The 18,818-nt window shown below is 44.3% G+C and overlaps 1 protein-coding gene across 1 annotated transcript in view; it reads right to left on the bottom strand.

The window, feature by feature from the left end:
• The window catches only part of LOC124711002 (putative transmembrane protein INAFM1), a 399,532-nt gene that overhangs the window by 270,503 nt on the left and 110,211 nt on the right, over positions 1-18,818 (bottom strand). Inside the window, exon 2 of the mRNA XM_047240968.1 lies at positions 2,914-3,215. Within this exon, the coding sequence (XP_047096924.1) occupies positions 2,914-3,211 (298 nt within the window). The 5' untranslated portion in view covers positions 3,212-3,215. The remainder of the gene's footprint in view (positions 1-2,913; positions 3,216-18,818) is intronic.

The raw sequence follows: 18,818 nt of genomic DNA, 5'->3' as shown, positions 1-18,818 counted from the left end.
GACGTCCGATGACACCCGTTCAGGTTCTTCGTTGATCCGTTCACTCAGTTTCTTTATTACAGATGGTAACTAACACTCTGGCCGAACACGCTGAGCTACCGTGCCGGCACCAGCTGAGCTACCCGAGCACGACTCACGACCCTTTCTCACTGCTTCAATTCTGCCAGTACCTCGTCTCCCACTTTCCAAACTTCACAGAAGCTCTTCTGCGAACCATGCAGAAGGTCCCGAGTTCGAGTCTCGGTCCGGCACACAGTTTTAATCTGCCAGGAAGTTCCAAATGTATTTTTGTTTATCTTTTTACTGAATCATGGATCATTTTGAAAAAGAGAAAAAAACTGTATTAAAATTCGAACTTACTTCGTTTGCGTATTTTCCATTCTTCAAGTATGTCTAGCTTCATTTTTTGAGGTGCCACGTGCAAAATTCTTGTAATACTCTGACTACCATCCGCTGCATGTTTTGTGCTTCGCAAATGGTGGTAAAAAGCAGTATTGTAATTTGGGATGATACGCGAAGAACAAAACATGCAACTGGTGGTGTTGAGAATACAGCGAAAATTCTGGACTTCACACCTAAACGGACGAATTACATACTTGCAGAATGGGAAATTTGATGAACGAACAGTCTAAATTTAAATATAATAATTATTTTGCTCTTTTTAAAAATGATCCAGGATTCAGTAAAGCAGTTAGCTTATGATACACCAGTAATTTATAAAGTAGGGCGACAATGTCGGATACCTTTATCAGTACATCATCTATGTATTGAGTTACGAGATTATGATCTCTGAGAGACAGAGCATATGGACACATGATAAATAATTGCAGGCGCCTGTCAGGTTTTTACGTATAGACAACTCAAGACACCTATCGAATTTTGACTGTACCACGACAACGATAATACTGTTAAGTAACATTTGAGATGTTGATCTATTGTAAAATCAAACGTGCTATGCACAGTAAAATATTACAAATGCATGTACGTCATAAGTGATTTATAGCACTGCTGTAATCTGTGCACACAAAATGTTTGAAAATACTGTATTTCATGTTTTGTTAATAACATTGTACCTTCTAACATAAGTAGTTGTTTGGGAATCAACGAAAATGTTCCAGACCAATCACTCGAAAAAAAAAAAATTATTTAAGCTCTGACGGAAATCTTAATTAATAAAGTACAAAGCCGACATTTTGTCGATGGACATAGTGTCCATTTCGTGTGCAACGTACTGGTTGGTTGTAATTAAAATGTTACGGTGGTCCAGCGTGAGCTGTAATTGTCGTATGGCAGAGAAACGTGGCAGATATTCTATTGAGTTATTGCAGGACCGATTCACGATGGAAAAAATTAGTAACAGTATTGGCCACCAGGTGCAAATCTGGCACTGTAAATGCAAGAAAGATGTACAAAAATGTTTCTACATGGGACGTGGGCAGAAATGATCACACAAATGAGAAAGGCATAATCCTGATTTTATTACACTACTGGCCATTAAAATTGCTACACCACGAAGATGACGTTCTACAGACGCGAAATTTAACTGACAGGAAGAAGATGCTGTGATATGGAAATGATTAGCTTTTCAGAGCATTCACACAAAGTTGGCGCCGATGGCGACACGTACATCGTGCTGACTTGAGGAAAGTTTCCAACCGATTTCTCATACACAAACAGCAGTTGACTGGCGTTGCTGGTGAAACGTTGTTGTGATGCCTTGTGTAAGGAGGAGAAATGCATACCATCACGTTTCCGTCTTTGATAAAGGTCGGATTGTAGCCTATCGCGATTGCGGTTTATCGTATCGTGACATTGCTGCTCACGTTGGTCGAGATCCAATGACTGTTAGCAGAATATGGAATCGGTGGGTTCAGGAGGGTAACGCTTTGCTGGATCTAAAAGGCCTCGTATCATTAGCAGTCGAGATGACAGGCATCTTATCCGCATGGCTGTAACGGATCGTGAAGCCACGTCTCGATCACTGAGTCAACAGATGGTGACGTATCACCCGACGTGATGGTATGGGGTGCCATGGTTACACGTCTCGGTCACCTCTTGTTCGCATTGACGGAACTTTGAACAGTGGACGTTACATTTCAGATTTGTTACGAGCCGTGGCTCTACCCTTCATTCGATCCCTGTGAAACCCTACATTTCAGCAGGATAATGCACGACCGCATGTTGCAGGTCCTGTACGGGCCTTTCTGGATACAGAAAATGTTCGACTGCTGCCCTGGCCAGCACAGTCTCCAGATCTCTCACCAATTGAAAACGTCCGGTCAATGGTGGCCGAGCAACTGGCTCATCACAATACGCCAGTCACTACTCTTGATGAACTGTGGTATCGTGTTGAACCTGCATGGACAGCTGTACCTGTACACGCCATCCAGGCTCTGTCCCAATGCCCAGGCGTATCAAGGCCGTTATTACGGTGGTTTTTCTGGGTACTGGTGTCTCAGGATCTATGCACCCAAATTGCGTGAAAATGTAATCATATGCCAGTTGTAGTATGATATATTTGTCCAATGAATACCCGTTTATCATCTTCATTTCTTCTTGGTGTAGCAATTTTAATGGCCAAAAGTGCATTAAGGGCGGCTTATACAGTCGTCGCCTAGGTGCTGTACAGCGCCAGGTATGCACTTGGCTGCCAAAATTGGAACTTTTTTTTCCGGTGTAAATCGGTTCCTCATTAATTCATTAGCATATCTGCCACGTTTCGCTGTTATAGGATAATTACAGCCCAGACTGGACCTCGGGACTAGCTGCACTTTAATTATAACCATCTGGTACGAAGCTGCTGGTATATTTGTGGCAAAGCACAGCCCAGGCATCTAGCGGAGAGGCGATGGCGCGGTGAATTTCCTCGCACAGAGAGGCGGCTGCGAAAGAGCAGCCAGAGTCAAGCCTCACCTTGGGTATAGTTGAGGCGCGGTTGCGGGTCGGCCGCCAGGTGGCCGTAGCGCGGGCCCGTGCCGTGCGGGTCCCAAAGGAAGACGTAGTAGAGCGACAGCATGATGGCCGCCATGGACACGGACATGACGTAGGCGAGTACGGTGAGCAGGCGCAGCAGCTTCTTCTTGCCGCCGCTGGGCTTCTCGTACAGCTTGCTGTCCTTGTTGCCGGGCGCGCCGCCCGCGCCGCCTCCGCCGCCTCCGCTGGCGGAGCCCTCGCCCCCAGACGAAGGGTCCTCGCTCGATGGCTCGCTCATGGTCCTGCGGCAAGTCAAGGCCCTCAATCAGTTTCTCGATTACGAGTGGCAGTCACGAGGTTTTAATTATCACACAGAAAAAAATGAAATCTCCAATCCCAAAGAAAGCAGGTGTTGACAGATGTGAAAATTGCCGAACTATCAGTTTAATAAGCCACGGCTGCAAAATACTAACACGAATTCTTTACAGACGAATGGAAAAACTGGTAGAAGCCGACCTCGGCGAAGATGAGTTTGGATTCCGTAGAAATGTTGGAACACGTGAGGCAATACTGACCCTACGACTTATCTTAGAAGCTAGATTAGTGCGTTGTGAAGGCATCCGCAATGGAAACTTGCGAAGTCAACCGTCGTCCATTAAATAGGTCTAAAGTTATCATTAACGCCCATCGGCGTCGGCGAACATTTTGAAAAATATGATGCATTGAATGTTCACCACCGATAATCCTATCTTGGCCGCGTGTTCGTATAATGGCTCCTTCCAGACGGTACCTGGTCAAGGTTAAAATATTTTCCTTGGAGCTTTGAGCTTCTTTTAGACGGTCCGGGGACGGGGGATGAGCCGTGAACTCGCCTAGAGCGCTTTAGTAGAAATCTGTTGTGTGGTGATTCCACCTGGCTTTGGCTCTGTCATAGTGTGTCAAGGTGCGTCGGATGGCCGGTTTGGCGCACAGTAACCACCACTGCAGTGTGGTCTCGCAACGCATGATGCATGTTAGTGACCTGTTGCCAACATTCAGGGTCCTGCAGTAGTGTAACGTTGAGTTTCCAAGCTCCTGCACTCGCCATGTGGATTGTCTACGTAGGCTGATGGTACAGATGTAGATTTCATGATCCGGAGAGGCAGACGGCCAACGTTCCTCGTCGAGAAGAAAGGGTTTTAGAGCGTCAGAGATGTATATTCCATCGAGTCGGCTGGCGAAGTGGCTCGTGATGTGTGTATGCCCCGGGTGGTCGCCGTGTACCGCTCTCCAAGTGTCGAGGAGACGAAGGCGGCGGACGAGGAAGCGAAGTTCCGGACTTGTCGTGAAATGGGGGTATTGGTCTGTACGCTCGAGAATACAGTTTAAATCTCCATTTACGATGAGGTAATCGTATCTGCCGAAGAATAAAGGTGTCATATCTCCTGCGTAGAGCAGGGAGATATCCCCCCGTTGATCTGTGCCCGATGGGGCGTAGAGATTGAAGATTTTGATTCCCTCACCTGTTATGGCCACCCCTCGCGTCGTTGGGAAATATGCGACATCGGAAACTGCAATCTCTTCTCGGAGGGGGATGGCTGCGCCTGTGTGTTCCATAGCCGGCGGGGCAGCATACGTCTCGGATCCATAGCACCAGGACTAAGTTGCTGACCTTAGTTCTCGCAGTAGGGCGATGTCGATGTCCGCTGCTCTTAGCATGTCACGGAGCATTTGAAATTTAACGTGGGAACCGATATTATTGGTGTTGATGGTAGCTATTCAGTATGCCTGGTGGGGGATCCGTGCTATGGATATGTTCGTAGCTGATGAAGGATGCTGTGGTGGATTATGGAAGTCTGTAATAGTCGCAGGAGTCGTCGTAGAAATATCCTCTATTTTCCTCCTGGTCTAACGGAGGAACAGACCTCATTTCCACATCAGTTGGAGATGGTAAATCCCTGTCATCCGCCCATAAATATGTCCTTCAGTTTCAACATTGGTAAGAGGTGGCAGCGCTGGCCGAGTCGGCTCAATGGCTTCGGTGACGACGGGCATGCTATGTTCATGGTTTCTGGGCGCGGGTCTTGGTTACGATCTCTGTTGGACGGCTCACCGTGTTGTGGATGATGCGTCTCTGTGGCAGAGGAAAAAGAGTTATCGTGTACTTCGTCAGATTTACGCGTCACCTCTTAGTCCTGCGGAGGGGACTCAGTGGCAGATTCTGATGTCTTGCGGCGTTTCTTTTTTTTTTTGTCGTGGTTTGCGTGACTTTTACTTCCGGCAATTTGTATCGGTGTCCCAGCAAGGAAGAGATTCGCGTCGTTCCGGTGCAAAAGCCGCGGGTGTTATGATGCGGTCTTCAGTCTCTAGTCGCAGGTATCCTTGTGATCTTCTAGCGTGGGTGTGTCCGGCTGTAAGTCATGTTCGCGGGTGGCACTGCCGGTGGCAAGGTGCCGCCTCCGGGTGTATCGGTCCAGAGAGATGCTCATGAACTGCGTCTTGTGAGGGCTGGACGTGCGGTGTCGACGCATAGGTGATTGGAAGGGCGGTTGTGGTTCGGTCGGTGTTCGTATTGTCGTTCAGTAGTTGTGTGATGCGGCGTTGCAGGCATTCATTACAAACATTCTTGGCTACAACCGGACATGTTCGAGGTTGTCCGTCGTAAATGACCACCGCGCGGCTGCCGTCTTTAGAAATGTACGATGGGACGTGCCGTTTGAGATCTATGCGAACTTGTCTCATACCGCTAAGCACCGGACACGTCGTAAACTGTGGCCATGTTTCAGCTACGTGGCTGTGGACTTTTCCGTACCTGCTTAGCGCCGCGATGACTTCATCTTCCTTCATTCACCTCGAAAGGTAGTTCGAATACACGGATCATTCGGAGCCCAAGTCCTGCATGGTCCACACAGGCCCGACGTTGCCGAAGGAGTGTTGAAATTTAAGTCCACGTCGCGTAGTTGAGTAATTTCGTTGCACGCAGCGTCGAAAGTCATCTAACATAAACGACGCTGCTAACGATCGATAGGTGTATGCCGACGAGATCGTCACGGGGGATCTTCACATTTTCGCATAGGAAGCGTTCGACGGCCACTGATTTGGGTCGTGCGTATTCATTTGAAAAGGTGAACTTAAGAGTGTTCTTCCTGTAAGAGTTGGTCATTATAGCTTGTTCGACTGAAAAACGCAGTGACGTAGAAGTAAACAAACACTCCACGCGTGCAGCGGCGTGGACGGCCGAGGTGGTCAGCACGGCTGCCCTGCCAAAGGCAGACTGCAGTCTGAGCTAACCAAGCACGACTCACGTCCCATCCTCACCGCTTTACTTCTACCAGTACCTCGTCTCCTACCTTCCAAACTTCGCAGAAGCTCTCCTGAGAAGCTCTCAGAACTAGCACTCCTGGGGGAAAGGATACTGCGAAGACCTGGCTTAGCCACAGCCCGGAGAATGTTTCCAGAATGAGATTTTTACTCTGTAGCGGAGTGTGCGCTGATATGAAACTTCCTGGCAGATTAAAACTGTGTGCCGGACCGAGACTTGAACTCTGGACCTTTCGCGGGCAAGTGCTTCATATCAGCGCACACTTCGCTCCAGAGTGAAAACCTCATTCTGAAAACATTCGCTAGGCTGTGGCTAAGCCATGTCTTCGCAACATCCTTTCTTCCAAGGGTGCTAGTTCTGCAAGGTTCGCAGGAGAGCTTTTGTGAAGTCTATAATGTAGGAAACGAGGTACTGACAGAACTGTGAGGACGGGTCGTGAGTCGTTCTTGGGTAGCTCAGATGGTAGTGCACTTGCCTGCGAAAGGCAAAGGTCCCGAGCTCGAGTCCTGGTCCAGCACACAGTTTTAATCTGCGAGAAAGTTCCACTTTTATATTTGTTTGCAGGTATATACCTGCAATCACTGTACACACTAAAATCCGAGCGCCATAATATGCTGTTAGAGGAGCAAAAGCAAAATAGGCAGCCTATTGAAAAAGTGAAGTACTGTGGGGAAACTGTTTTTTTTTTTTTTTTCAATTTTGTGGGTAACAACGGTGCTGCAACTCATACAAGGTTCTAGAAGTGTAGCCGGCCGGGGTGGCCGAGCGGATCTAGGCGCTACAGTCTGGAACCGCGCAACCGCTACGGTCGCAGGTTCGAATCCTCCCTCGGGCATGGATGTGTGTGCTGTCCTTAGGTTAGTTAGGTTTGAGTAGTTCTAAGTTCTATGGGACTGAAGACCACAGCAGTTAAGTCCCATAGTGCTCAGAGCCATTTGAACCATTTTTATAGAAGTGTACAGTAACAATGCATCATATGACACCTTAGTTAAGTGGGCACTGATGATGTCAGTGTGGCCAAACCAGTCCGAATGACGAAGACGAAAGTGGCAGACATTCTCTTTGTGAAAACTCGGGAATCTTGGAGAAAGTGGTGCTGCTCGGAAATCGGCATTTCATAATCGACACGGTAGTGGAAAAAGGTGTAAATCAGTTATGGGTTCTGCGACTGTTCACTTCAATTTAAACAGTTCACTGAAATAAGGCACCAGCGGAAATGTTACTGCTGTGCGAGGCCAGTACAGGTGACTTCTTTAGCTACGCAATACCCTTGGATGTGTGCTGGATGAATGTAACTGTTATCCTAAGGCAAATGAGAAAAGCAAGCAGTGTCAGTATGTGGATTCACCACTGCCGAAAAAGGCAAACATACTATGATCGTCGGGAAAGGTGGTGCTGAGTATTCCTTGGGACTGCTATGGTGTAGCAGTAATAGATTATGCAAAAAGTCACCGGGGCATTTCATTAGAACCTTCTGACGATGTTACGGGAGACAAAGCGTCACAGGGAGCTGTCCAAGGGGTGGTTTCGCTCTCCACGACACCGTCCCAGCCCTTTATGCGCAAGATCAATCACACACTCTCAGATTTTGCCTTGTCTCTCCTCCTCCCCTCTCCCTCCCCCCCCTCCCCCTCCGTATCAACCAGACATCGGACCTCATTATTTCTTCCTCTTCCCTTAAACGAAGAAACAGCCAAAATGCTACCTTCGTTGGGAAAATATATGGGTCAGTGAAATTAAAACAGAAAACCAGCTACAACGGGCCATGGAATGGGTCCATACTGAAAACGACGTACACGCAAGTCTTTCTTAGGTAGCCAAAGACGTGAAAATCACACGGAGAAAGGTCCAGGCTGTAAGGAGGATGTTACTATGTTTCCCAACGAAATCGATGAATCGTAGCCTTCTTCCAATTAACAGTATGGGCAGGGCGTTATCGTGCAATAGGATGATTACATCCGACAACAGTGTTGGGCGTTTTGACTTCATGGCGCGTGACAGCTTCTGCAGAGTTTCTTCATAGCGCTTCGCACTGGTTGTCGTTCGATGCTAGAGGAATTCGACGAGCATAGACCCCCAGCAGTCGAAGACGAAGGTTGTTGTGTCTAGGCAAGACAGCCTAGACACAATGCGAGGAAGCCGAAAGGCACGCGCTTAAACTCACGCAGGATGGCGTGAGGTCTGAAACAGGATATGTAATGAATGCTATAAAGAAAAGTACGTAGCTTCTGGAATACTTAACTTTAATCCATCATTTGTATACAGCGTTCTTGATGATACAAGTTAGACTCTGTAGATACATGTAATGTTACTAATGGCGCCTTGCTAGGTCGTAGCCATTGACTTAGCTGAAGGCTATTCTAACTATCTGCTCTGCAAATGAGCGAGGCTTCGTCAGTGTGCATCGCTAGCTACGTCGTCCGTACAACTGGGGTGAGTGCTAGTACGTCTCTCTAGACCTGCCTTGTGGTGGCGCTCGGTCTGCTATCACTGAAAGTGGCGACACGCGGGTCCGACATGTACTAATGGACCGCGGCCGATTTAAAGCTACCACCTAGCAAGTGTGGTGTCTGGCGGTGACACCACAAAGGTGATGATGCCCCTACCGGAACTAGTGTGAACAGCTCTGGATGTCTTTGGGTGGAGAGAAGTGGTATGTTTCCATTGTTGCCTTTGCCGTTTGCCCTCGGGCTGTTGGAATGCTGTCAAACGGATTCATCCTATTGCGCGATAACTCTCGCTCCCACACTGCCAGTGCTTACTTTTGAATGGAGTCATTCCATGGTTCCTTTGTAGAGGGTGCCCAGTTTTCATTTGACTTTCCATCATACGTCCCACTGAAGTATGAATATGCAGAGAAGAATTAGCGTCACTACCAAGTTTCATGATAGCCATTTGATATAATTAAAACTTGATGATTGCTCTCGTAGTGGTTTTGATCTATAAATTTTTTCCGTGAAGCAAACAGGAAAAACCTAGATCAATATGGCAGATGCAGATTTCGCGATCTAGAGAAGCTTACTGTCTTTTTATTATATGCTGTTTATTCAGTCCGTTTGCAATCGATTTGTGGATAGTTAAACCGCATCCTCAGGCATCTTCTAGGGAACGGCCATCAATAATTATACCCCTTCTACTTTGTAAACAATTGCGACTACAGAAATTTTTCCCCTATTAGATCTTTATTGGTCTTCGTTGACTGAGCTAAAGAGCAGGTAGACTTCTGCGACGGCGCTACGGTATTAAACCACGAGACAGGAATATGCCGCAATGAGCGGACCATGTGTTAACCTATTCCTTCACCCCCCCCTCCTTCCGCCACCCTCCCACCTGCACACCATGTCATAAACCAACCCGTCATCTACAACCAACCAACCAGTATAACCAATTTGTTGATCAGGAACGCTCAAGTTTGATGCACACACGTAAGGTAAAGACGCAAGCGAAGGGGGGATTCGTGACTGTAACATGCCGATTAAGAATACTTTTGTTTCTAATATGCCGTACTCGCCATCAAAATGTTATTTTTTTGTTTTAGTACTACACGTTTCGGTCCTACAGCTCTATTGACTAGCACTACTGTGACGATTTTTGGGCGTTACACCTGCTAAGACAAATGTATCACATTATTTCAAGTACAAACTATGTGCAAATGTGTAAGTTTTTCACCTATACAGAAGATAATTTCGTACACAAATAAAGGTGATAAGCGGAAGCCCTAAAACGTCATCGTAGTCCTTGTATCATGTAGCTCTAGTTCCGAAACGCGTTGGACTTAAACAGAAAAATAAAATACTGTGACCGATGACGAGACGTCAGCGTATCCATAAACAAAAAAACTCGCAAGAAAGACACTTTGACCAGTGATGCTGATATATGGATATAATTAGCTTAGCGGCGCTTTGCGAGACTTTCGTCTACCTCCATGATACACTTAAGAGAGTGAAAGTTGCTAGTCACAATTTCAACTTTGAAAATTATCCTTTATTCAGCGTATTCTCAATCACAACCGTATTTCAAAGATGTTACGCAACCAGTGGTCGATTACTAAACGTATCGCAGTCTTCGACTAGTTCAGACGGCCTCTCTGTCAAGAGGAGAGATGCGAAGCAATAGGAAGCCAGAACAGGCGCTTAGTCTCATCGTGTGACTTTTTGGAACGACACAAAACAGTTTAGTCTGTTACTGACTGTACTTACGGCTGGTCTTCCGCGAAAAGCTGTGACTGTCGCTTCAACGTTTTGCCTATGAACGACTGATGTAGTGACTTGCTTTGAAACTCTCTTCTAATGGTCATTCTCAAGCTGAGAATTAAAAAAGTATAGTGAGACTATGGGTTGCTGTTTGGTATCTTATTGGGGCTTAATATTTGCTTCCAACATTTTGAGATTTCTAATGTATCTTTACTTGTGTTCGGTCGGCCGTGGTGGCCGAGCGGTTCTAGGCGCTTCAGTCCGGAACCACGCGGCTGCTACGGTCGCAGGCTCGAATACTGCCTCGGACATGGATGTGTGTGATGTCCTTAGGTTAGTTAGGTTTAAGTAGTTCTAAGTTTAGGGGACTGATGACCTCAGCTGTTAAGTCCCATAGTGCTTAGAGCCATTTGAATTTTTACTTGTGTTCAAACTTAACGTTCCTTGTTCAGTGAGGTAGTGACGTTTCGATACACGTGGTACAGAATCGGGTTTTCATTACTTCATCTGAATAGCAGGGGTGTTGAGTAAATCACACGCGCGTTTATTTAAATGATTCCAGGGTTTTCTAGTGTATTTAAAATTCTTTTTTGTGCAGTTCATTATGGTTGCCCGAGCGCCACGTGCAGTACGTACGGACAATTTTATCCATTTTTGAATCAGTGATTATGATTTGAGTGAAAGTAGTTACAAATTGAACAGAATATTCTATGATTTATTTAAATCCCAGTGTTATTGATCAGTTCTTCTTTAAAAAATACGACTAATTACGATTGAACTTAACTTTCAGTATGAACACTCAATCGTATTCTGCCTTCAGCTGGAATATTAGCTACGCGAGGCATAATTTCAATCAATATAAACTTTTTTTCATAATTGCAAACACCAGAAACTTTTTGATAGTCTTTGCATGCTTTGGGGGTTAGAAGGTGACGATGTAGAGGTTTCGGGACGGCTTGCTGTTTATCATATTTATATTTCAGGTTTTGTACGGAAAGGTGTTAGGTATGCAGACTGAGCATAATTCATCAATAAGGCAGATTATGGAACTGGTTGAAGTGACTGCGATCACAAAATTCACTCAAACATGCAATTTTTTCCGTTGTGTAAGGTAAATGCTAAGTACCCTTTTGAAGTATGGCCAGACTGCGTCGTAAATAATTTTTAGGTCAAACTTTTATGCAGAAAGGAGTGCATATTCAGCGTGTTCTTTCTGAATACATACTCTCATGTAGTCAGAGAATTCCACAAAATAGTAGTTGGCTTACTAGCTTATGGATTATTGATTTTACGAAATGTACTCAAGTTTGCAGTCAGTGCTGTAGTTCAAATGGCTCTGAGCACTATGGGACTTAACTTCTGAGGTCATCAGTCCCCTAGAACTTAGAACTAGTTAAACCTAACTAACCTAACGACATCACACACATTCATGCCCGAGGCAGGATTCGAACCTGCGACCGTAGCGGTCACGCGGTTCCAGACATTAGCGCCTAGAACCGCTCAGCCACCCTGGACGGCGCTGTAGTTCAGATCTAGGATCTTATATGTTTACGAGATACTAGTGATGAGTCATTTATGCTCACAGTATGTGCAGATTTACAAAGAGCTTTGGATATAAAAAGCATGAAAAGTCATAAAGCGAGTCGCATGAATGACGTCAGATTTACTTCTAGATAATGTCAACATAAGTACTTCAAAATTATTTTGAAAATGTTGCAACCGACATTTGTTGGTTTTTCGAGAGTGAATATTTCTAGGATACTGTTTAAGTCTTTATTAAATTTGCATATTTGGCCATTTGGTACGTTACTATAGGTTTAAGTAGTCTACATTTGCAATAAGCTCACGCTATATGATGCATAGAAACAATTCAGGAAAATAAATGATTTAAATAAACAATATCTTGAGGGGAGAACGGGAGGTTGTTTTTCACTACTGTAGAATTAATATTCAAATCTTCAACGGGTTGGGCTCTGGTTTTACATTTTGTGACAAATAACAAGTGTGTGAGCGGTCGCGTCTCAACCCTGACCGAGCGAGGTGGCGCAGTGGTTAGCACACTGGACTCGCATTTGGGAGGACGACGGTTCAAACCCGTATCCGGCCATCATGATTTAGGTTTTCCGTGATTTCCCTAAATCGTTTCAGACAAATGCCGGGACGGTTCCTTTGTGGGGGCACAGCCGATTTCCTTCCCCATTCTTCCTTAATCCGAGCTTGTACTCCGTCTCTAATGACCGCGTTATCGACGGGACGTTAAACACTAATCTCCTCCTTCTCGACCCTGGAACACTGCGTTTCTCCCACGTCCTCTGGAAAACAGGAGACTGGCAGAATGGATGCTTTGAGGGTGGGTGGTGAGTTATACTTAGATAGGTGCTTTCATATTTTTCGTTAACACTCAAATCACGTCCAACGCAACTGTCGTTATACTCCCTGCAAACTTACGGAAAGGAATGAATGTTTCTAGTTTAAATTTCTTTTTAGAAACTTTTGTTTTAGACACGAACATTTCAACGGCCGTCGCTCGGGGATTTTGTATCAAGAGAGCTTTTGTCGTAGTTTGTTTTCTTCATTTACGAGATTGTACTGTAAAGTTGAATGGACGGTAATTGTTAGTATTATGCTATTGTGCCAGTAGTAAGACAGTTCAGTGTATTTTGGGTGTGACAGAGGACAGATTAACAAGCAGTTTTTAGACGCTATTAGCCCACTCGGATCACCCACTTTGTAGAATCTTGAAATTTTCTGACATTGCGTAGATCTACAGATTGTCTCAAAATTTAACAAATTGAAACAGGTGATAGTGTGTCCTCAACCGATTGTACTGAGATAGGGAACCAATGATCGGAATTGCATATTTATTGTGTTACGGCCATACACAACGTTCACCGCATAGCAACATAGCTCATACTAACTGTTCAAAGTGACGACAGCCAGTACCAATGCATGTACTGCAATGGTGCGTGCAGACTGTACCCCTTATTGTCCTTGAAAGTACGTGATTTCAACACGATGGTGCGCCAGACCACTTCGATGCTAACGGCCGCGAGGACCTGAACAGTACCTCCCTCATCGTTGAATTGGAACGGGAAACCCTGTTCCACTGCAAGCACGAAAGCCGGACCTCACACCTCTGGAATGTTTCAGCTGGGGTTATGTCAAGACGTTGGTGTATGGAAACCCCCGTAGAAGACCTGCTTGCCTGCTTGCTAAATTCAAGCCGCCTGTCTCCTTGTACAATAGAGACAGGGATCTTTGAGAGAGTGCCGCAGAATTTCATGTCCTGTTGCTAAGCAACTATGCACTGAGCATGGCGGTCGACACTTTGAACAATTTGTATGAGCTATGTTGCTGATATGCGGTGTACGCTGTGTATGTCCGTAATACAATAAATATGCGTTTCCGTCCACGGTTACTTACCTCAATATAATCGGTTGTGGACACACTATCATCTAGTGCAATCTGACCCAAAAACTGTGAGATATCCTATATGTACAGGTACCAGACTAGATGACGCACTTGCAGCTCCCGAATGTATTCATCTAGACTTAGAACCACTGTTCGTCAATTTATGGACTGGTTTTCCACCTAAGATCGCTAGTATAGCTTTTCGTCAATAAACAGTTGCATGGAACTGCGTGTTTAAGTAACTCAGAAAGTAGTAATCCATATCGAGTTCTGAACAGTCGACCAACCTGAGTGATCCTTATTAACACTGAAACCTCTTAAGTCTTAGAGGTAAAATTTCAGAGTACAGGATGTAATTATAGGGTGCAGACCATAGGGTTGTGATGCTGATAAGGATGGTGGAAGTTGACTACTGGTGTATCGCACTGGTTGCTTATCTAGAAAACCATCTGCAAGCGAAGTGTGGACTACATTAAAAGTTTCTAATCCTCTTACACCGCAAGACACAATAGACAGAGTGACATTTAATCAAGGGCAACATCTGAACACCCTATTCTTCTCGTGCTAGGATATTTGTGGTGATGACAATTCTTCCGAACGACAAGGATTTGAATCAGCTACCTCCGCGCAGTATGAAGCTGCAACACCGCTGAACTCGGAGGGACGTACAGGAAGACATAACTCGTTACAACTTCCACCAGGGACGACGAATGAGACTGCATTAAATTTCAGTGGCAATGTTTTACGTTTGGGACAGATAAATGAGATACTAAACTGTTTGCATGGTTACAGCGTAGGATATTCTCGTTTGATTATTCTGTGCCCCTGTGATCGACTTATGTAAACTGAAAAACTCAGTAATTCTGGACTGAATAACAAACTTCCTAACTGTAAACAATAAAAAACCTTGGCGCCAGTAACGACGCATTTTGCAGTATCTGTGTCCTCACTTTCGTAACATCAGAGGTTGCCTCATACAACTACGTGCCAACAGTTGCTGGAAGAATTCTTAACTTTCGTATTATCCAATACAGTAGTTCGGAAGTGTGAATACAGATTTATAGCCCGAACTGAAGATCGTTGCTGTGTAAATTAACCGTTGTTTCTCGTTGCGCATGGTGCGATAGACATTTCTGGCGTTTTAACTGGTACTGAATTTACTGACAAGAGGGCGTCATATCCCACAAATATAGAATCGTGTTTCAGTCTACCACCCAGACAGCGAATGTGCAACGCACTGATTTCGATGACATACTGATAGAATTTCGAAGTCGTTCAAAGATTGGCAACGAGGAGAACATGATAAATGCCATAATCATATTTACCAGTGAAAGAGGGATCAAAATAACCGAACGCGTGTCTCGGTTTATCTGTAGGTACTCGATCGTTTCTGAAAAGACGAAGGTCAATAATTTTGCGGCAAACCGTATACACCCATAATTTTTCCAAAAACTGGCGCTTGCCGTGTAGTAATCTTCTACGGATATGTGTAGATAAAAACAAAAATAAAAACAATAATCTGGTTGCGAACACGGAGCGCAAACGTCTAAAGCCGCGACGCTAGGCACTGTGCTACCGCTTCGGTTAAAGTTATTGTGCGCTAAAATGCAGATACATAAGCCACATAATAGACGTGTAAAACGTCTCTTGCAATTTTCTCAGAATTGCCAAATTAGAGCACCTTAATACTTGGGCATTATGTTGTTTTAATGGCCTACTAAGGGTGTACGTAGTCTGAAGTAAATCTGTCATCCCAACGTCGTGGCCTCCTTTTGTAAGAGAGACAGGAAGCAATTGAATGAATCAGAGAACAGACTGGAAGAAAGGAATGACGATTAGTGGTTAACGACCCGTCGACAGCGAGGTCATTAGAGACGGAACAAAGTGGAGAGCGAGATATATTTATTATAGTACCGAAAATGAAATAAAGATGGGCAGGACAAGCAGAATGAATGGTATATGGTAGATCGCAGGAAAAGCTGGTCAAAATTTTCGCATAGTGTAATGAGTGGTAGCTCTCTTAATTTTGGGTAAATGTTAGATAACGCCCGTATCAAAGAGAAGGAACCCGATGCTACAGGATTAGTGGTGAACATCTTGAGCAAATCGCATAGTATAAATATTTAGAATATAATGTAAATATATAGGGATAATACTAATGAAACGGGGAGATCGCGTAAAATCAGTTTGAAGGAAGGCGAATGGACTTAGATTTGTCGTTAGGGTTCTGGAGAAATGTAACGCATCTGTTAAGGAAATCGTGTAGGTACAGTGCGACCAGTTCTAGAATATTGTTCCAATATTTGGTGTCTTTGTCAAGTAATGACATCTAACGAATTCAAAGACTCAATGCTAAGATTTTTACATATTGACATAACCATACTTAAGTGTAACAGGTACGTTTGGGGAACTTCAGAGGCAATCCATGGACGAAAGATGACGTAGTTTCCGCGGAAGGGTTTTGGGTAAATTTAGAGAAGCTCTATTCAAAGAAGGTTGTGCGACCATTGTGTTGTCACCCTCGTATGTCTGGTGTAGACGTCACGAAAATGAGCTTGTTTAGGGCGCGTACAACAGTCAAAACGCGAATGAGTTTGCAAAAAATCGCTTAAGCTGGTATGATGTACCCTTCACCATGCACTGTACAGTTGTTTGTGGAGTATGTTTGAAGAAGAGAATAGCACCAAGGAAGGATTGCGCTGGATTGCAATAGATAAGGACCGAGACAGCGACCAAATGTAAGGTGGTCCTGGAGAATAGAAAACAATCAGGAGCAACGTAGATGAAGAACACAATGTATGGAAAATTTTACAGTAGCACAGATGATAAATTGTGAAAATGACGTTTCAGAAATCTGAAGACTTCTCTAGCGTAAGACTGAATGAAACATCTTTCAGTTAGGTACATATTTTAAGAACTTTTTTAAGAGCTAAGGGTCATTCCATTATTTACTTCTCATAAACTCCACGTAATAATAGAGGGCCATCCTAGTTTACGTAATGCTAACCGTCAGAATTTTTAACTCAATAATAATAGCTGACACAAAAAATATGTTGTCTCCCTCGTGTTAGTGGTGATAAATGCAAATCCGTCGAACGGAGCATCAGCTTTGTTGCTGTTTGTGGCCTCTGCAGGCAAGCAACTCTGCACCACAACTCACGCCGCAACCACTAAACTAAACTGATACTGGGGCGGTGAAGGTGGAGCATGAGGAGAAGGAGGTGGGGCAGTGCATCGTGGTCGATGGCAGAATACTATTCCGCCAGAGCATTCCAGCGTGTTGTTCTTAGAGTGTGCCATAATAAGGAAGAAAATAAATGCCTTATGTGAGTCTGATCACACTCAACTTCGTGAATAATAGTACTGGATCGCTTAAGAACTTTTAGTACATTGTTGCATGCATCATTTTCGCCCATTGCCACCTTCACGCCCAAAATTTGAAAATTCCAATATAAATTTCGTACCCGATTTACAGGAAATCATAAGTCATTTGTCTGCAGTATACGATTTACTGCATACTGACACTGGACTATCATCTACATCTACATCTACATGATTACTCTGCAATTAACATTTAAGTGCTTGGCAGAGGGTTCATCGAACCACAATCATACTATCTCCCTACCATTCCACTCCCGAACAGCGCGCGGGAAAGACGAACACCTAAATCCTTCTGTTCGAGCTCTAATTTCTCTTATTTTACTTTGATGATCATTCCTACCTATGTAGGTTGGGCTCAACAAAATATTATCGCATTCGGAAGAGAAAGTTGGTGACTGAAATTTCGTAAATAGATTTCACCGCGACGAAAAACGCCTTTGCTTTAATGACTTCCATCCCAACTCGCGTATCATATCTGCGACACTCTCACCCCTATTACGTGATAATACAAAACGAGCTGCCCTTTTTTGCACCCTTTCGATGTCCTCCGTCAATCCCACCTGGTAAGGATCCCACACCGCGCAGCAATATTCTAACAGAGGACGAACGAGTGTAGTGTAAGCTGTCTCTTTAGTGGACTTGTTGCATCTTCTAAGTGTCCTGCCAACGAAACGCAACCTTTGGCTCGCCTTCCCCACAATATTATCTATGTGGTCTTTCCAACTGAAGTTGTTCGTAATTTTAACACCCAGGCACTTAGTTGAATTGACAGCCTTGAGAATTGTACTATTTATCGAGCGTCAACTACCACCTGCCACACCATACAGCAATCTTTTCTAAATCGCTTTGCAACTGATACTGGTCTTCGGATGAACTTACTAGACGGTAAATTACAGCATCATCTACGAACAACCTAAGAGAACTGCTCAGATTGTCACCCAGGTCATTTATATAGATCAGGAACAGCAGAGGTCCCAGGACGCTTCCCTGGGGAACACCTGATATCACTTCAGTTAATTCCGGAAGTTCCAAATTATGGACACTAACATGGAAAATGATGAAAATATGATATATAGGATAGACAATAGAGATTATTATTGGCCTTCAGAAAATGAACCAGGTTCGTGAATTTCCTATGTTTTGTAACACTTAAATTGGAACAAATAAGCTGGGTTCAGCGTGTATGCAAAGTAGTTCTAAACATGCTTGGTAACACCGTTATATCAATTATCGATACGATTATCGCAATTCGATCGCAGGTACTGATCGTACATCATGGATACGCAGTGATTGTTATAGGCAGTTTCATGATGCAAAGACGGAGGGGAGTAAGCATAAGAAGGTGCGCTCATTAAACTTATCCGCAGCTAAAAAAGATTTATTGATAGAAATCGTCTTGAACCAGTATGAGGACACAAAGAATCTAAATGAAGTCAGTAAGACTGACAAATTAATTACAGTCAACAAAGATTAGCTTGGAAAGATGTTACTGTTGACTTTAATGTAGTAAACATACGAACGAATCTCAAATGAAAAAAAATTTAAAAATAAATTTCGATAATTTAAACAAAATTGTCTGAAGCAAACACCCGTGCATGATGAGGTATTGTTTTAAGAGG

The sequence above is a fragment of the Schistocerca piceifrons genome, chromosome 1 (genome assembly GCF_021461385.2).
Source record: "Schistocerca piceifrons isolate TAMUIC-IGC-003096 chromosome 1, iqSchPice1.1, whole genome shotgun sequence".
NCBI lineage: Eukaryota > Metazoa > Arthropoda > Insecta > Orthoptera > Acrididae > Schistocerca > Schistocerca piceifrons.
The sequence above is the reverse complement of the archived record's forward strand: the minus strand, read 5'-3'. Positions and strand labels throughout refer to the sequence as shown.